The sequence below is a fragment of the Lutjanus erythropterus genome, chromosome 15, assembly GCF_056507025.1.
Source record: "Lutjanus erythropterus isolate fLutEry1 chromosome 15, fLutEry1.hap2, whole genome shotgun sequence".
In the NCBI taxonomy this organism is placed as follows: Eukaryota; Metazoa; Chordata; class Actinopteri; order Lutjaniformes; family Lutjanidae; genus Lutjanus; species Lutjanus erythropterus.
In genome coordinates, this window is record NC_139331.1 from 32,875,388 (window position 1) to 32,891,668 (window position 16,281).

General features: G+C 38.1%; 1 protein-coding gene across 2 annotated transcripts; it reads right to left on the minus strand.

The window, feature by feature from the left end:
• Nucleotides 1-2,683: 2,683 nt before the first annotated feature.
• Nucleotides 2,684-14,995, minus strand: pcmt1 (protein-L-isoaspartate (D-aspartate) O-methyltransferase). Of its 2 annotated transcripts, none has more exons than XM_084737138.1 (8): nt 14,800-14,995; nt 10,282-10,386; nt 10,141-10,172; nt 8,899-9,003; nt 8,642-8,762; nt 5,342-5,427; nt 4,969-5,138; nt 2,684-3,669 (listed from the first exon to the last, which is right to left on the minus strand). In XM_084737138.1, exons 1-8 carry the CDS (start codon nt 14,978-14,980, stop codon nt 3,657-3,659), a joined length of 813 nt encoding a protein of 270 aa, XP_084593264.1. In that variant the 5' UTR covers nt 14,981-14,995; the 3' UTR covers nt 2,684-3,656. The 2 variants fall into 2 exon arrangements, with proteins under 2 accessions (XP_084593264.1, XP_084593265.1); XM_084737139.1 differs by having other exon boundaries at nt 4,912-5,138.
• Between the last annotated feature and the right edge of the window lie 1,286 nt (nt 14,996-16,281).

The window sequence follows — 16,281 nt, forward strand, 5'->3', positions numbered from 1 at the left end:
AGTAATTGTCAAATAAAACATGATATTATTATAGATGAAGCTATCTGGCAGTTTATAAAGTATTTAAAATTAGCTCCAGCTTTACCTGTAGCATTACCATTAGTGATGCCTGCATATTAATGCACCAATATTTCTAGTCCAATAATATTATAGTTATTATTCTGGAATTGGCCGTTCTGCGTTATGAGTATTTTTACTGCTGGTACTTCAAGTATATTTTTATGTACTTTTACCAAAGTGAAATTTTGGATTCAAGACTTTTAGAGTATTTCTACACTGTGGTAATGGTATTTTTACTTAAGTAAAATATCTGAGTACTTACTTATTTTCCACATAAGATCACAGATAATTAAATAACCATTAAGGACAGTGAGGTCTGTCTGTCTTCAGCTCCTATGAACTGAGGTGTTTATACTCACTTAACAAATTACTCAAAGTGTTTTCACTCAGAGCTGACTGCCCTATTTTTGGAGTCACTGACCTCAACTTGACCACAAATAAATGTTGTATTTCTCCACCAGAATCATGTGGAAATAGTGCATTCAGATCAATGTGAATGGAGATAAAGTTTACAAAACATAAATCAAATAAAATCACTTAAAGATCAGGTGAAGTTTTTACAATCTATTCATTGATGGCTGGTCACATATTTGGCAGTGTGGTGGAGCTGAGCTTAAAGAATCTGAACTCAGTATTTCTAAAACACTTCTCACAGCTCTGCCTGCAAGAGTTTACCATGAAACAAACATGGCCAGCCCCCCAAAACGTTACCACCTGGATTAACTAATCAAACAGGTAAGAGCCTCCCATTGGATAATTACTGCAGTGATTAATATGTTTCAGCTGGTAACAAGTTATTTAACTGATGCAGTGAGCAGCTTCTCATTTCTTAAACAAACATGTCAGAAGACATATCCTGTGGTCGAGGAAAAGATGTGACTCTGTTTCAGAAGGGTCAAATTATTGACCTGCATCAAACAAAGAAAACAACTAAGAAGATTAATGAAACTACTAAAACTGGGTTAAGAACTGTCCAACACAGTATTAAAACCTGGAAGGATAGAGGTGAACCATCATCTTAGAGGAAGAAATGTGGTCGGAAAAAGATCTTCACTTAAACGTTTGGTGAAATCAAATCGCAAAAATTCCTCAGTAGAACTCACAGTTGTGTTTAATAGTGAAAGTAAGAGCATTTCCACGCAAACAATGTGAAGAGAACTGAAGGGATCGGGACTAAACAGCTGTGTAGCTTTAAGAAAACCACTTATCAGTGAAGATAATCAGAAAAAAAGCTTCAGTTTGTTAGAGAGCATAAAGATTGGACTCTGGATCAATGGAAAAAGGTCATGTGGTCTGATGAGTCCAGATTTACCCTGTTCCAGAGTGATGGGGGCATCAGGGTAAGAAGAGAGGCAGATGAAGTGATGCTCCCATCATGCATTGTGCCTACAGTACCAGCCTGTGGGGGCAGTGTTACGATCTGAGGTTGCTTCAGTTGCTCAGGTTGAGGTTCAGAAACGTTATGAGCCCAAAAACAAAAAAAATGCATAAGCTTACTGAAATGATGCTATGGTGAATGAGAACCTTAAACTTTTGTAACCAGGCTTTAATCTTAAGCAACAAAAGTACAAAAACACGTTTTCTGCTTTGCACTTTGAAATTTTGCAACACACCTCTTGCAAAACACTACACACAGTTTCTGACATGAGACACTTTGTTCAGGAATGAAATCTCTCACAATTATTGGGAATGTGCAACACACACAAACCCTCCACCCCATCCCTGACAATACTATTCTTTGTTTACCATTTCACTGGAATTCTACTGTAAGAATTTTTGTTTCTGTAAATTTATAGTAACATTCTGTCGATTACTTTACTGTAATTCTACTTTACTTTGTGTTTTGGAACAGCAAAAAAATATGAAAAAACATCTATCTAAACATTTATCTGAAGCCTTTCTATTTTTGTGTTCAATGAAATGTGAGTTCAGAACTTTAACAATCTTTGAATGGAGCCTAAATGAGAAAATGACAAGTTACACAAAGCACAGAAAGACAGCAGTGTTTTCTATGAAGTGCATTAGTGTGCTGTTGCTGCCTTGAAAGAGTAATTCAAATTCTGCATGTGATTATTTTTACAGTACACTAATGAGAGACAACATGCTGTTTTTCTATTTAATTAGACAAAAGGAATAAATAATGCTTTAATTACAGTATTAGACCCTTTATTAGAGGTTAATTAGGGTCACATTTCAACAGAAGAGTACTATAAACTAAAGTGGAATCACTTTTTGATAAAATCACATTTTATGTCTAAAGCATTACATTTAAATCCCTAATCACCCTGCAAAAACTCTAATAATGTTCTAATAAAGGCTCTAATACTGTGTGATACAGGACTTTATTTCTAGTTGTAGTCTAATTCGACACAAAGTACAGCTTGTTATATCTTTTTAGTGTACTTCAAAATAAAGTGAAACCTCACTTTGTGAAAGAGTGCAGTTTCGTTTTAATGAAGAAGTGGGATGTTTCTCTCTCTCTCTCCCCAAGTGCTGTTTCTTATTTTGTTCGTGCGCCGTGTTTTGACACAATGAGCCAAATTCTGCAACAAATGTGTAAGCACTTGCATAAAAAAAACTGCAAACACCAGCCTGCAAACAAAAGATTAAATAACAAAAGGCAGACAAAAACATAAGCATCTCTTTATTTTTTTTTTCTCATACGCTGTTCCAGAAACCATGAGAGCCAAACATCATCCATCATCACTTAAATCACCCAAAATAAAATGTGCTTTTTGATTTCAAGAAAACAGACATTCATTTGCTTTATATTGTTTTGAGTTTATTTTGGCAAAGCAGTGACTATCCCATTTAGTATCAGTCACCAGAAGAGCCTGCACAAATTGTTAATGGAAAACCAGCGGCAGAAAGCAACACATCATCACCAGGTGAAAAAGCACAGCCCTGTATGTGTGTCGGTGTTATTAGTGCTCCGTCCTCCTCCTCTCCGGAGTGGGTTCAGTATGATCCGATGCATTGCTTACTCTATGTGTAGAATGACCTAAGAGTGCTGCACATCAAACAGGATGTGTGGGTTACATCAGCCATTGTGTTGCCTGTGTTTGTGTGTGTGTGTGTTCCTAATACTGCTGGCAGGGGGGGGGGAGCTCAAATGTTAGCAGAGAAGTCTACAGTTAGATGATCCACACACACACGCTGTAGCTAGGTGAATTATCTAAAAGTTTCAAGCTTTCCTCGTCATTGTCCGGCGGTCCTCCTACATTCAGCTTTGATGCTGCTGACATGTAACGCTGTAAAAATGGCTGATTGAAATTCAGATGATAAAACCACAAAAAAAAAAAAAAAAAACTAAAATCCAGCAATTTAAAATGAAAACACAACCAAAAAAAAAAAGATGCAGGCCTGAAAAGAAAAACAAAAACAAAAACAAAAAAAAATCTCTCTCCAATATTTCTGTGCTGAGCTTCAAGCAGTCTTTTCATCGCAGCCCCTCCTGGGCCGTCATCCAGGTGATACTCAAGTCCACCGTTAAAAACAAAAAAAGAGCATGTTTTGTTATGTCATGGGCTGTTTGACCCCATCCGAGTTTTCTCCAGGTTCAAACTTAAAAGGTGGATTATGGACTGTCATCCTCTTCAAAGTTCATCCCTGTGAGAGACACAAGTCGAATGTTAGAAAAGGCAGAGAGGGAAGAGCGGCGTGCAGGAAAACACCACCATCCTCCAAGTCATGCAAACAGAAAGTCAAGTTAGAGTCACATGCAGAACGTTACATCACAGTCAAATTAAACAGTTACTGGATTTTTGTCTACATCTCACAGAGTAGAAGACCAAACTGAGGAGTTTGAGAGTTGGGTTTTAATGTCTCATGAGCATCCAAATTGACAATGTAGTCATGCTCTTGAAAAACAAAGCATATGCCTTCACGCTGCTGTTATTTAAAGGGACAGTTCGGATTATATGTAGTGGGGTTGTATGAGGTACTCATTGTATTAAGCAATGTACTGCTGTGGACAGAGTCCTGCAACAAACAGAGCGTCGCCTGCCTGATGTGCATTCTTATCACCCCACGCTGGGACATCTTGTCACTTTTTTGCTTTTAGCTAGCAAAACAGTAACCTAAAAAGTTGTTTATCAACCTAATCTTTGCTTTCATACCAAGATAGACGCCTAATTGTAACCTCAAACAGCGAGGATTTTTAAATTTTTTTTGTGATCATCAATTTAGATTTCAGCTCCTTGGACTGCTGTCACAGCTGCAACCACAACTAAGATAAGACTTCCCTGCATATTTTCAGATGACCCTTACTCTGGTTGAGCAACAGACAGCAACATTTGGCTCATCTAGCTGCAGTTTCCTGACAGAAAATCCTGTCCAACGACAAAGTAAAGCTGCGAAAATATTCTAATTGTACCGTCCACTTAAACTGAATTTATATTTTATGTTGGGGCTTTTTTTTCAGTGGCTAAAATATGTTTTGCTGCTGACCCGGTCCACAGCAGTTGGTGCTCCTCTGTGCTTCTCCAAACTGGAGGCGTACATCATACAACCGCTACAATTAATCCGAACTATCCCTTCACTGTTTTATGAGCATCCAAACTGACAAAGAAGTCATTCTCTTGAAAAGCATAAAAAGCCTGAAAAGCATATGCCTTCACACTGCTGTTATTTTCAGTTTCTTTTGTGTTTAGGATCCAAAACTATGACTTTAGATTTCATTAGTCAGGCAGGTTTTATTGAACCAATTTGAAACTACGGAGTTAAAAAAAAAAAGATGAACGAAACGTGCAGCTGGTTGGTATGGCATGGAAGAAGCAAAAAATGCCGACAAGCAGCAAAAACGCAGCCGATTGTGAGATCCGTTGCCTGCTCCAAGCCACACCATTTCACCTTTGCCACTGTGAGAAGGAGAGAGGGGGAGGAGGGGGAGAAGGAAGTCACTTCCACCTGGACCACTGCTTCGATTTGTCTGTTAAAGGCACATAAATCACCCCCATCAAGGGCTTCATTTTGGTGCTGCCGTCTTCCATTTTGTCGTACTGCTCCAGCATCTGGTTCCCCCCCGCCGGGCCGACGGGGAGAATCAGCCGGCCGCCGGGCTTCAACTGGTCCAGAAGCTGGGACACAAACAAGACGAACGGAGCGAGTCAACAGCGCGGTGGTGGTTCTATAAGGACATTCCAGCACTGCTATTTCAATCCTGATTGACACACAAAATTGCATTAAACTTTTTAAGCGCTGGAGTCTGTTCCTTGTCTCACAGTGAATTGGGAGAATGTGATCTTGATCATCGGCTCGTAAAGAATTCAGTGACACTTACAGCTTGGGGAACAGTCGGTGCTGCTGCGCCAACATGGATGGCATCATAAGGCGCTTCCTCGCTATGTCCCATTCGCCCGTCTCCCGCTGAAACACACACACACACACACAAAGTCAGCCTGTTTCTCCTGATTGTTATTGTTATTTCTGTCTTCTCATTGATTGCAGACATTTAAACACTGCTGCGCTGGCAGCTCTTCTTTATATCTTTTGTCTAACATATATGCTTTATGTTACTGTATAATAATGTTTTCAGTTAGCTTGTTAATTATTTAGTTGAAGAAATGCTTTCTCAAAATAATCCACAGACCTTGTTGTGAGCGGTTGCATGTAGGAACTACTTACTACTACTTAACTTCTTGGTTATCTCCTGGAACTACTTTCTTTCTAATAGCAAGAAAGTAGATCCTGCATGAAACTGTTTCCAACAAGGTCTGTGAATTATCTTGAGTAACAGGGTCATAATTTTTTGGAAAGAGACATTGGTGTTGAGTTTTTAACCTTTTTTGCGTGTGCACTTTGACCACCACAGGACTAGTGCCATTTAGGTGCATCATGTTGGAGAGAAGGCAGACATTTCTATGGCTGATATCTCCAAAACTCTGCAACTCACATCTAAAAAAGTCTAGATGGATAAACAGGACTGCAGATTAAGAAGAAATGTGATGCCAATCGGATTTCTGCAGATGCGTCTCAGTCCAGACAGTCTAGCTGCTAAAATGACATCTCAGAGTATGATGTGTGTCACTCATGACATGACACGCAAATCCAGAGTGACAGAAGCGCATCAGAGCACCTGAGCAAAATCACGCTGCTACTGGCAGAGCTGTACGGAGGACGGCAGACAGAACAACAGACGCTGAGAGAAACTGACTGAGGAGGAGGAGGAGGAGGAGGAGGAGGAGGAGGAGGAGGAGGAGGAGCTCTGCACCGCAACCTGACAGCACAATTGCTTGGAGGGTGAGATGACAGATCTGCATTTCTCATGCTCCTGTGTTTCAAAGGCCACGTCACCAGTGGACATCTACATCGTTACCACAGCAACACTTTCAGACAGATCAGAGAAGTGATTTTAAAGATTTGATTTGAGAAATAAATCTGATTTGCCTTCAGTCTGAACAAGGCCATAAACACTCCTTCTGGAAATATCTAAATCATTTCAAATGTTTTTTTGTTTTTTTTTTACTGAGCGTCATTATAAAAGAAAACAAAATCTGGTGTTACCATGCATCACTTCTATCTAAACAAACAATATCAAAACACAGGAGAAAAACACTCCCTATATATCAAAAATAATGAGGAATAATAAGGAAATATCTAAATTTACAAGTGATGTCTGAAAATAACTTACTCTGATATCAGTCAAAAAACTAAAGCAGCTCTTCTGATGTGACTTTCTGACATCAAACAGGTTGTGTTTTTTAAAAAGGGTGGGCGCAATAAGCAGTAGTTTCAGCCCACACCGTTTCACTCAACAGAAACTATTTCATCTTGTGTTATATTGTTTCTCTTTGTACTCTTTTGTTGGGAGTTATTGTTATTTTATTTATTGCAGGTTAATGTTGCATAGAGTCAAGTCTTATTTTATCATTTTTCTTTCAAGAACATCATTATGGCAGCATAAAATAATGTACAACTATAATTATTTGGCGGATTTTAAACACAACAAAGGACGAGGTAGATAAAAAGCTCTTGTTTGAAACGAGCACAAACCAGGAGAGAAAAACAAGGAAAGAAAAAAAGTATAAAACATAAATAAAAACATCACATATTCAGATTAATAATGTCGATCATTCACCCCACACTTTCACCACCTTTAACGTCTTGACACTGGTCCACAAACCTCCCCTCCTTCCTGAAAACTGGAATCTAAGCTTCTCCAAATAAAATTCAAATTCATTATCTTTGGCTATATCCAGCAAGCATTTGGTACTTTTGCACGATCGATGACTGAAATAGTTGAATAAACTGGGATTTATTTTCTGTTGGCTGACTAAATTGAGACACAAGAGAGAAAAATCTACATTATGTTTGAACAACCACACCAACAATCTGTCAAAATATTGTATTTGCAGCATCTTTATAAATATAACAAAACACAGAAAAGGTGTTTGTTGACTGCCTCCTTTTATTAATGGCCTGGTTTGTATCAGCACTCCCACCCTCCTGCAGAGCAGGTGAAAGCAGGTTCTCACTGCTCAATTATTTATCGCTGCACCGTCCTGACTGCTGAGCTGCTGCATGTCGAGTTCCCCGCTCAAGAGAAGACGGCGAGCGTTAAGCAGTCTGACTGTTTTTAAAGGAACAGTAAGCAGAAATTTCTGCTATTCACTTTATTTCAACACACAACAAAGTTTTGCAGCCTTTTATAGACCAATTCTATCAAATCTTTAAGAGTTAAGATGGTCACTTAGACCTCGCAAGTAAAGAAGAAACAAGGATTTACACTTCCACAGTGTTCTTCTTTAAAAACATGTCAGCTGGAGACGGACTTCTCAGCCGACTCAAGGAGTTAGCAGTAGCTCACATCAGCCAGCTACACTTATAAAATCTGCTTGTGAGTCGTTATTTTAGCCGACAAAATCCACCGTCGTCAGCTAGAAATGAGAAGTTTTACTTCTCTAAGGATTCAAAGACCTCGTGTTTTAACAATTACTCCCAGTTTCCATGTTTAATCTGCCATCGTTATCACTTTAAAGTGCATAAATGCAGTGAAAGGATGGAAAGTTTACCATGTTTAGCAACAGTAACTGAGGAGGGAGAGGCTTAGCAAAGTTTTTAATTTTATTCTGATCCAGTTTACATTATTATATACAGTACATGTAAATGTGTGCTATTAACTTTTCATAGATTCTATTTTATTCTAACCCCCCTTTCCCTTTTATTAATTTGTTTTATGCATTTTTACATTAGGAAGACGGGAGGTGAGCGAGCAAGTACTGCACTTCTGAGCTGACAGGATGCAACACTCAAGACTCCAGCAGGACGAGGGGAGGAGGACTCTGGGTTTTTACATCGGTGATGCCATGTGACCCAACACAGTCACTGTTGATGGACCAGATGTTGAACTTTTAATGTAGATTATGATTTTTTTTTTATTATTATTTATTTGCACACATATAAAACTGCAATAAAATAAAACAATGACATTCAACAATTACATTCAACCTGAAAAAATTTTTAAAAATGCACTACAGAATATGTATGTTGTATTTTGTGTGTACTGGGAAGGAACAACAAATTTAATTTCATTGTACAACCCTGTCTTGTATAATGATACGTTTCATCAGTGACGTCTTACCCATTAGCTTGATTCTGCCCGATGCTATCAAACTGGGATCGTCTTTCTTCACATTGGTTATAGCATCGTCTACCAGCTCTGAGATGTGATCAATGCCTATGACTTTCCCTTTAGGACCTACCTGTAGAGCACAGAGGAAGGAACTCAGTTCATACAAGAACATCACAGTGTTGACTGTTTGACAAGCTGATCAATCAATCAGTCAGAATGCCACCAAAGAGAAATCGTATGTGTTTACCCGTCATGTGTGGGCTCACCATTCGTGCGAAGCAGGCGGACAGGATTCCGCTGCCGGAGCCGACGTCCAGAGCTTTGGCTCCGTCGTACAGCTGGTCGTGTAGAAGCTCCAGGGCGTAGGCGTGCTGGGTGGAGGGGACGGGAGGGGAGGGGAGGGGAGGGGGGCGTCAACAAGGAAACTGCATTACAACCCATCTGTCAGCATTCATATTGCATCAAACACTGACTGTGACGAGGTAAATACGAGCCAGCTAGCTCTCTACTTTCTGTGTGTCTGTTGGTTTTACAAAGTTTTCACTTCTAATTATTTTCCATTTGTTGACACTTCTGGTATGGAGTCACAGGAGCGCCATAAAAAAGAAAAAGTCTGGACAGGAAAATAAAATAAATGCAGAACTGTAAAGAGGAATAACAAAATATAACTATATACTTATTTTCATATTTATTTTTTATTTTGTAATTTCTGACTGTACTTATTTATATATTTTTAGATTTTTAAAATTATTTTGCCATATAATTTATTTTTTAAAATATTCTGTTAAATTATTTATTTATTGTTAATTTCTTATTTTATTTCTGTTTATTTATTTGTATTGTGTTTTTTTTATTCCTTGTTTTTGCTATTGCTTGAAGGACCAAACTGTCAATGAGTTCGATTCCTGCACACATGAATCCTGCAGATGTAAAAAAAACTATACAAGGAATAAGCAAAGGCCATAGGGAAAGAATGAGGAAAAATAAATGAATTAAAATAAATAAATGACACTAACTAAAAATAAATAAAACATTTAAAAATATACCTAAAACAGAGTGATTTATGTACTATAAGTACATATATATTTTTAAATATCAATAAATATGTGAAAATAAATAAAAAGGCATTATTTGTCTTTATATGTCCATTTTTTAAATTTATATTTACACATTATTTATTAACTTATTTATTCTTTTACTTATTCCAAATGTATTTTCTTACTCTTTTGCTGCCTTTTTTTTTTTTTTTTTTTTATGGCACTCCTATGACTGCATATTTGACATCTGCATATTATAAAGATTTGCCAACAACCCACACAAACACGTAAAATAACTTGAGACAGGTTTTATTTGGGGGAAAAAAAGGGAAAGATAATTTGTATTTCTTGGACTGTTTCTGTTTGTTATCTGTTGAATGACTGAATGGGAGCACGACTTACAAAACAAAAATAACACACAGCTGTGATTCACAGGATGCAGAAAAGTGTGAGAGTCTTTTAAAGTCCTACCATGTGTGGAGCACTGATGGTTGCTTGATAGCCTTTTGGTTAAAAGAGAGGCACAGATTTGGTTAGTTCACCCCTCTGATGTCATCAGACTGTGTTTCAGACTGTGCTGCGATGCATCAGCGATCACATGAGCAGACGTACCTATTGACTGCGGCGAGTCCATGTATGGATTACACCTAGAGTAATGGGCTCGGTCTGTGGCCAGCATGACTTCATAGACCTTGTCGGACTTAATAATGCCATTTTCTGGGGATGCAAAAGAGTTTGTGTCACAGTGCATTATGGGAACATGAACAAGTACAAACACCAGGCAGGAATATATTACATAATCGTGCAGCAGATGCAAATAGAAATGCATAAAAGAAAGATAAAATGCTGGTAAGAAGGACAGAGTGAATTCAGGCATATTAGACATTACACAACCAATTGCTACAAACTCTGGTACATTTGGGGTGTGTGATATGATGACTTGCAACGTGAGAATTTGTCAAAAGGCAATTAGCAGTACTGCTTTATGGCAAAATTATTATTTTTTGTATGATTTATGTGTCACTGTGATGATGCACCTTAAATTGTGAGGGATCGAATTCACTGAATTAAACAAATAGAGTCATTACTGTCTGGTTATTTTATCTATTACGCCCGTTTTCCAGTTGATTTTCCACAGTCATTGTAACCATTAATACCCTAATAATTGTATAATACTATATACCATGACTGAAGTACTTTGATAATCAATTTTGTTTTCAGTCATTTTCAAAGCAAAAATGTCAAAATCTGCTGGTTCAAGCTTCTTAAATGTAAAGATTTGCTGCTTGTCTTTTGTCATTTATTAAAGTAATGAGTAAGAGTCTTTGGATTTTGGACTGTTTGAACAAAAGAAATCATTTGAAGATGCCACTTTGGGCTGTGGGAAATTGTGATGAGACATTTCATAGACTAACCAATTACTTGATTAACTGTGAAAATATTCTGCAGATTAATCAGTAATGAAAACAACCGTTAGTTGCAGCCCTAGTCCACATCGCATTATACTATGAAGGATTTTATCTGCATTACCCACTACTATGGTAATGATATATATATATAGCCTAAATTAGAGAAAATCAGTATATATTAATCATGCAGTGAGTAAGCAGTGGAAAATAATGAGTAATAGAGGAATGAAAGCTGGAAAATTAGGTTGCAAATCACAATATGCCCAGTATGAAAACTGAGAAAGCAGAGAAAATACAGGATGAAACGAAGTGAACTGAGATACAAGAGGTCAGACAGGTTTATGGCTTGTGGACGTGCAGTGGCAGTCACTAAAGAAGCTCCTCATAGAAGTGCTGGTGTCTTCAGAATAATCCCTCATAACAGGTTCCTGTAGCAGCTGGGGCCAACGGCAGGAAAAGATAACGACAGCCGGCGCTGCTCTCATTACTGCACTCACCCTCAGAGCTACGTGCCGCTTTAGGATACATTACAAATAAACCATACAAGCTGCCAGATGGACACCTACTAGAGATTTCTCAAATTAAAATAACCCAGACTGGTAGATTTCAAGCTGCTTATTCATAATTATTCTCTGAATTTAAAACTGCCTTTGCAAGCCCCGGGATAAGCAAACCAACGTTATGCTGTTCAGGCTATAAACCCACTTAAAATATATTTTGGTGGCACATTTAATTTTCCTCCAACACGTCAAGTGGGCACTGAACTTTAAGAATTCATGAGGCACCCGAGCTTTAAAACAAATGCAACTGGCTGAACTAGTACTGCCTGTACTGACCAGTCCTGAGCACTGGTCAGGAGGACACAAACAATAAAAAGAAAAGTTGTGAATTAGCATTCATCCTGAGTGTGACCTGCTTAAATCCAGCTTATGCAAACTGAGGGTTAAATTTAAGCCATTCGTGTGTCTAAATGGGTCAGTGTCCACTGTCCGGTAAAGTAAATAAGGAGGAGCAGGAAGAAAATCATCCACGTTAAGGACAAATAGAACAAGAATATTTAACTCAAATAAAAGTATTACCTTCAAAACTGTTCTTACACTAATGGTGAAGAAACTGCATTTGCATAATTGGCACAAAACATAGAGGGATGCTCCTGAATTTGAATAAAACCCCTTTTGGTGAAGGACTAATTTACTTGCTCTTGTGGAGTTGCAGCATTTATGGAGCTTTGCATACTGAGGAGCTGGTGTCGACATCTTTATTAACTATATCTATTTTTAATGTCATCATACATGCCACAGTTGCAACATCTGGTCAATAACAAACCGAGATTAGGGCTGCACAATTAATCACAATATTACTGAAATCGCATTATGGCCAAGTGCAAGACCCACACTGAAGAAGCTGCAACTTTTTCTTGTTTTTCAGATGTAAGAGAATATGCTATAGACCCCAGAAAATGTAACATCATCCTCATGATTTCAATAGTTCTTTGCAGTGAAAATGAAAACCGTGCTGCAAAAATGACCATTCCCACTAACTGTGAATGCAAATAAAAATAAAAATATGAATATGGTTATGAATGCGAAAAATTAATTGTCCACAATGTGAAGAATTAGCCTTCAGTTTCACCAAAAAATTGTCATAAAAATACAATATACAATACACATAACAGTATATCATGCCAGCATAGACAATAATGGAAAATACAACACACATAATGACAATAACAAGCATCATCTCAGCAAACACAATCGTTATAAAAATAGAACCCACGAGTTTAAACTATACACCATTGCACATTAACCTGCTGCAGCAAAGTCTGGAGCACCACCCTGTGTTCTTGTCTACTAGTTCCTAATTTAATTAAGTACCTTAAGAGCACTTGAGACAAAGGATTTCTTGTAGATGTTTCTATTTGCCACCAGTAGCCTAATATGTAACGTCTTCCTGAGGGTAAAAGTTCAAATTCACTGTACAGCTGAGGAGAAAAGTCATTAATAATTCTGTGAGCTTTACTTCTTAAGAGGCCATCATACATTCTACTTCTTCACTTTTGTGGTTTCCCTACAATTTAGGAGGCCATGTTAACTATTTTCTGCAGTTTGTTCCTCCTCTCAAAGTTCAGATTACTGAACCACATGATCATGTTAAAAGATGCTTTCCACTCATACAAACTTTCCAGAATATTTTGGCTCATTCCAAAATTGTTCAGCTTGCGTAGCAAGTGGAAACACTGTGAGCATTTCTTAGAAATGTAGTCAGTCCTTGAAGACCGCTCTCATTCCATGAAAATCAACCTTCTGAACCATTTTCCCATTAATCCTTATTCATTATTAATCTTTGCTGTGTTGGATGATAAGCTCTTTTGTCTTACTGACATTTATTTATAAGGAGCTTGTTAATCATATTGCAATATCTGTCAAATTAAATGCAATATAATTTGTTACCATGTTGCGCAGCCCTGACTTACCTCCTGGCAAGAAAGATAAACACAGAATAAGATGCAAATTACACCTTTGCTTTCCTTTAAAATCAAATGGAGCATGACCCCAAACCATACAGCTTTTGTCGAAACACTTGCAGCTGAACTATCAATTGCAATGCTATGCTGAACTGCACAGAATATAAATAGCCCTGGTAGCTACTTTATATTGAAAGATGACTTGCACACTCAAGTCTGCAGATATGATCACACTGAATAGCATTTTTAGAAACGCTGCACGTCAGATCAGAACTTGTATGTTGTTGTAGTGGCTGTCCACCGCTGAGTTAACCTCTTCGCCACACAATACACTACCATCTGATTGCATAATAAACCATGTGGCATTGATGGCACAGATCATAGTAGACTTAGCACCAGATAACAGCCGTCTAGCAGGGTGGTAACGTTACACTGAGTCACTGCTCCCTTTTCTGCAGCCACTATCATTAGCCGCCGCTGTGACACAGACAACAAGCTGTCATTTTCAATCAACCACTAACAAAGAGTAGAAACGAGCCTCACACTTCCAGCTGTCAGTGTCATTCACGTTAAACTACACTGAATGGTTGTACAGTGATAGCCATCAATGAATGTGGGCAGGGCACTTAGCAGCACCGCTATCGCTAACGGCTAGCTTCAACGTCCCAAATGACGCACATAGAGCTAGCAGGCTAAGTTAACCTCACACAAAATTGTAGCTGCACAAATAACATGTGGTTATGCATAATAAAGTGGTAATTTGAGTCTTTATTGTCAATTCATTTTCAAAACGACGGAGGCATGCATCTGTTCCACGGCGTAAACGTGGTTTGTGAAAGGGGTGGAGAGAGGTAACGCTAGGTCAACAACAACATACCACATAGCTTAGCAACCAGCTAGCTACGGTCGTACCTAGAATGGAACTCCACACCCGCGAAACATCTCGCGAGAATGATCATGTATAACCCAAATCATCATCTTTTTTCGAGCCCTAACCCAATGTTTTAATCCCTAAACATGAGCAGATCTTAACCATAGTACTGTTACATTATTAAACATAATTAGGTTGGACAATATACATCATAAAATAACGATGCCTACAAATCTCGCGAGAGTTCCGCAAACCTTGGGTTCCCTTCTAGACACGCTCGCTAGCTACCGCTCCTGTGCTCACTCCAGCCGCTAAACTAAAACGATTTCGGGCGAGCTGTCCGTGAAGGCGTCGGTGCAGCCCCTATAGAAAACATTTGGACTTACTGCGGAGGTTGTTAACAAGCTCTGCGTGGCTGGCTCCTCCAGATTTCCAGGCCATTATTAAACAGACTTTGCGGAGTAAGTAGACAGCAGCTGTCAGTGCCGCGCCTGCGCCAAACGTTTTGCCGATGAAGCTGACAACCTCCAGAGCAGACGGCGGAGCGGCGGATACGTCACCAGGCATCCAAGATGGTTTTACTGCAGGACGGCGTCTCTAACATAGACCCTCACACTGATGAACGGTGTCATTTTACAAATAATAAAATTTTTCAGATTATAAGCCTCAGCAAAGTGTAACTGCACTGGAAAAAAAAAGCCACATTGCTCATTTAGTGCATTGTTAGATTTGCCGCAGTATAGATGGTGGCCGCTAAGTGGAGTGCGACACTTGTTAGTAGTAATGTGAGGAAAAAGTCGGCTGATCTGATTTTTGGCTTTACCGAGCCGCCGTAGTTATGTATGGAATTCGGAGGTTGGGAGCAATTCATAGATGTATGATAAAAAATATACATGTAGTGTCCTTTCCAACCTTTTGTCCTCAAAAATAGGAAGTAATTCGATAGAAAAGTATGAATTTCTGAGACATTGGGGATTTTTATAGAATGACAATAGCTAATATAAATGACTGCGCTGCAACAGCATTTTTAATGTTGAAATCTTTTAATTTTACTTTAATTTTTCAGGAAAAAATACAGAATAATTCGCCCCTCTAGCTGGCATACACTAATATTCATCAGTTTTCATTTATTTTTTGCCCCTGAACCTAAAAGAAAATTGATAGAGCAGATTTCTTCCTTTAAATTTCTCCTTAAGTCTAGTCTGGTTTAGAAACAGTGGACTTTTAGAGCCTTGCAGAGTTTGTACACACTGTACAGAGCCAGAAATAGGTTGTAATAATAAAAAGGAAAAGAAGGTGTGAAAACTGTCAGAAATACAGGAGAACTGTGATCCTGGGGGGAAAACAGGGAGAGGGCAGTAAAAAACAGGAAATACACAAATACAGCATCTTTTATATGAAATAAAACAGTTTTATAGCACATATATAACATTGTAACCTCATAGAAATCAATGTTATTCTCTCTAAGCACATTTTATTGGCTAGAGCAGTTTTTTAAAATTATTTTTTAGTTTTATTGACACCATAAGTAACAGACACATTAGGAATACTTTGCACTGTGTACACCTGCAGCAAAATTGTGTTTGTCTTTTAATATGTAAAAAAAAAAAATCTTTGTTGTATTCTAAATTAATATTGTAGGCTGTTAATAATAAAGTGAAATAAGATATGACATTGAATTATCCCTGTTAGCTAAGTATTAGAAAGATTTAAACTAAATATAGACTGCAGTTTTTGGTAATTCAGATAGAGAAACAATCAATTTGCTTTTTCAATGGGGTTATTTTGAAGAACTAAAAAAATCTTCTATCACTGACCATTACAGACTAATATAAACTACTGCCTGCTCGATACTGTAGGTGGCGGTA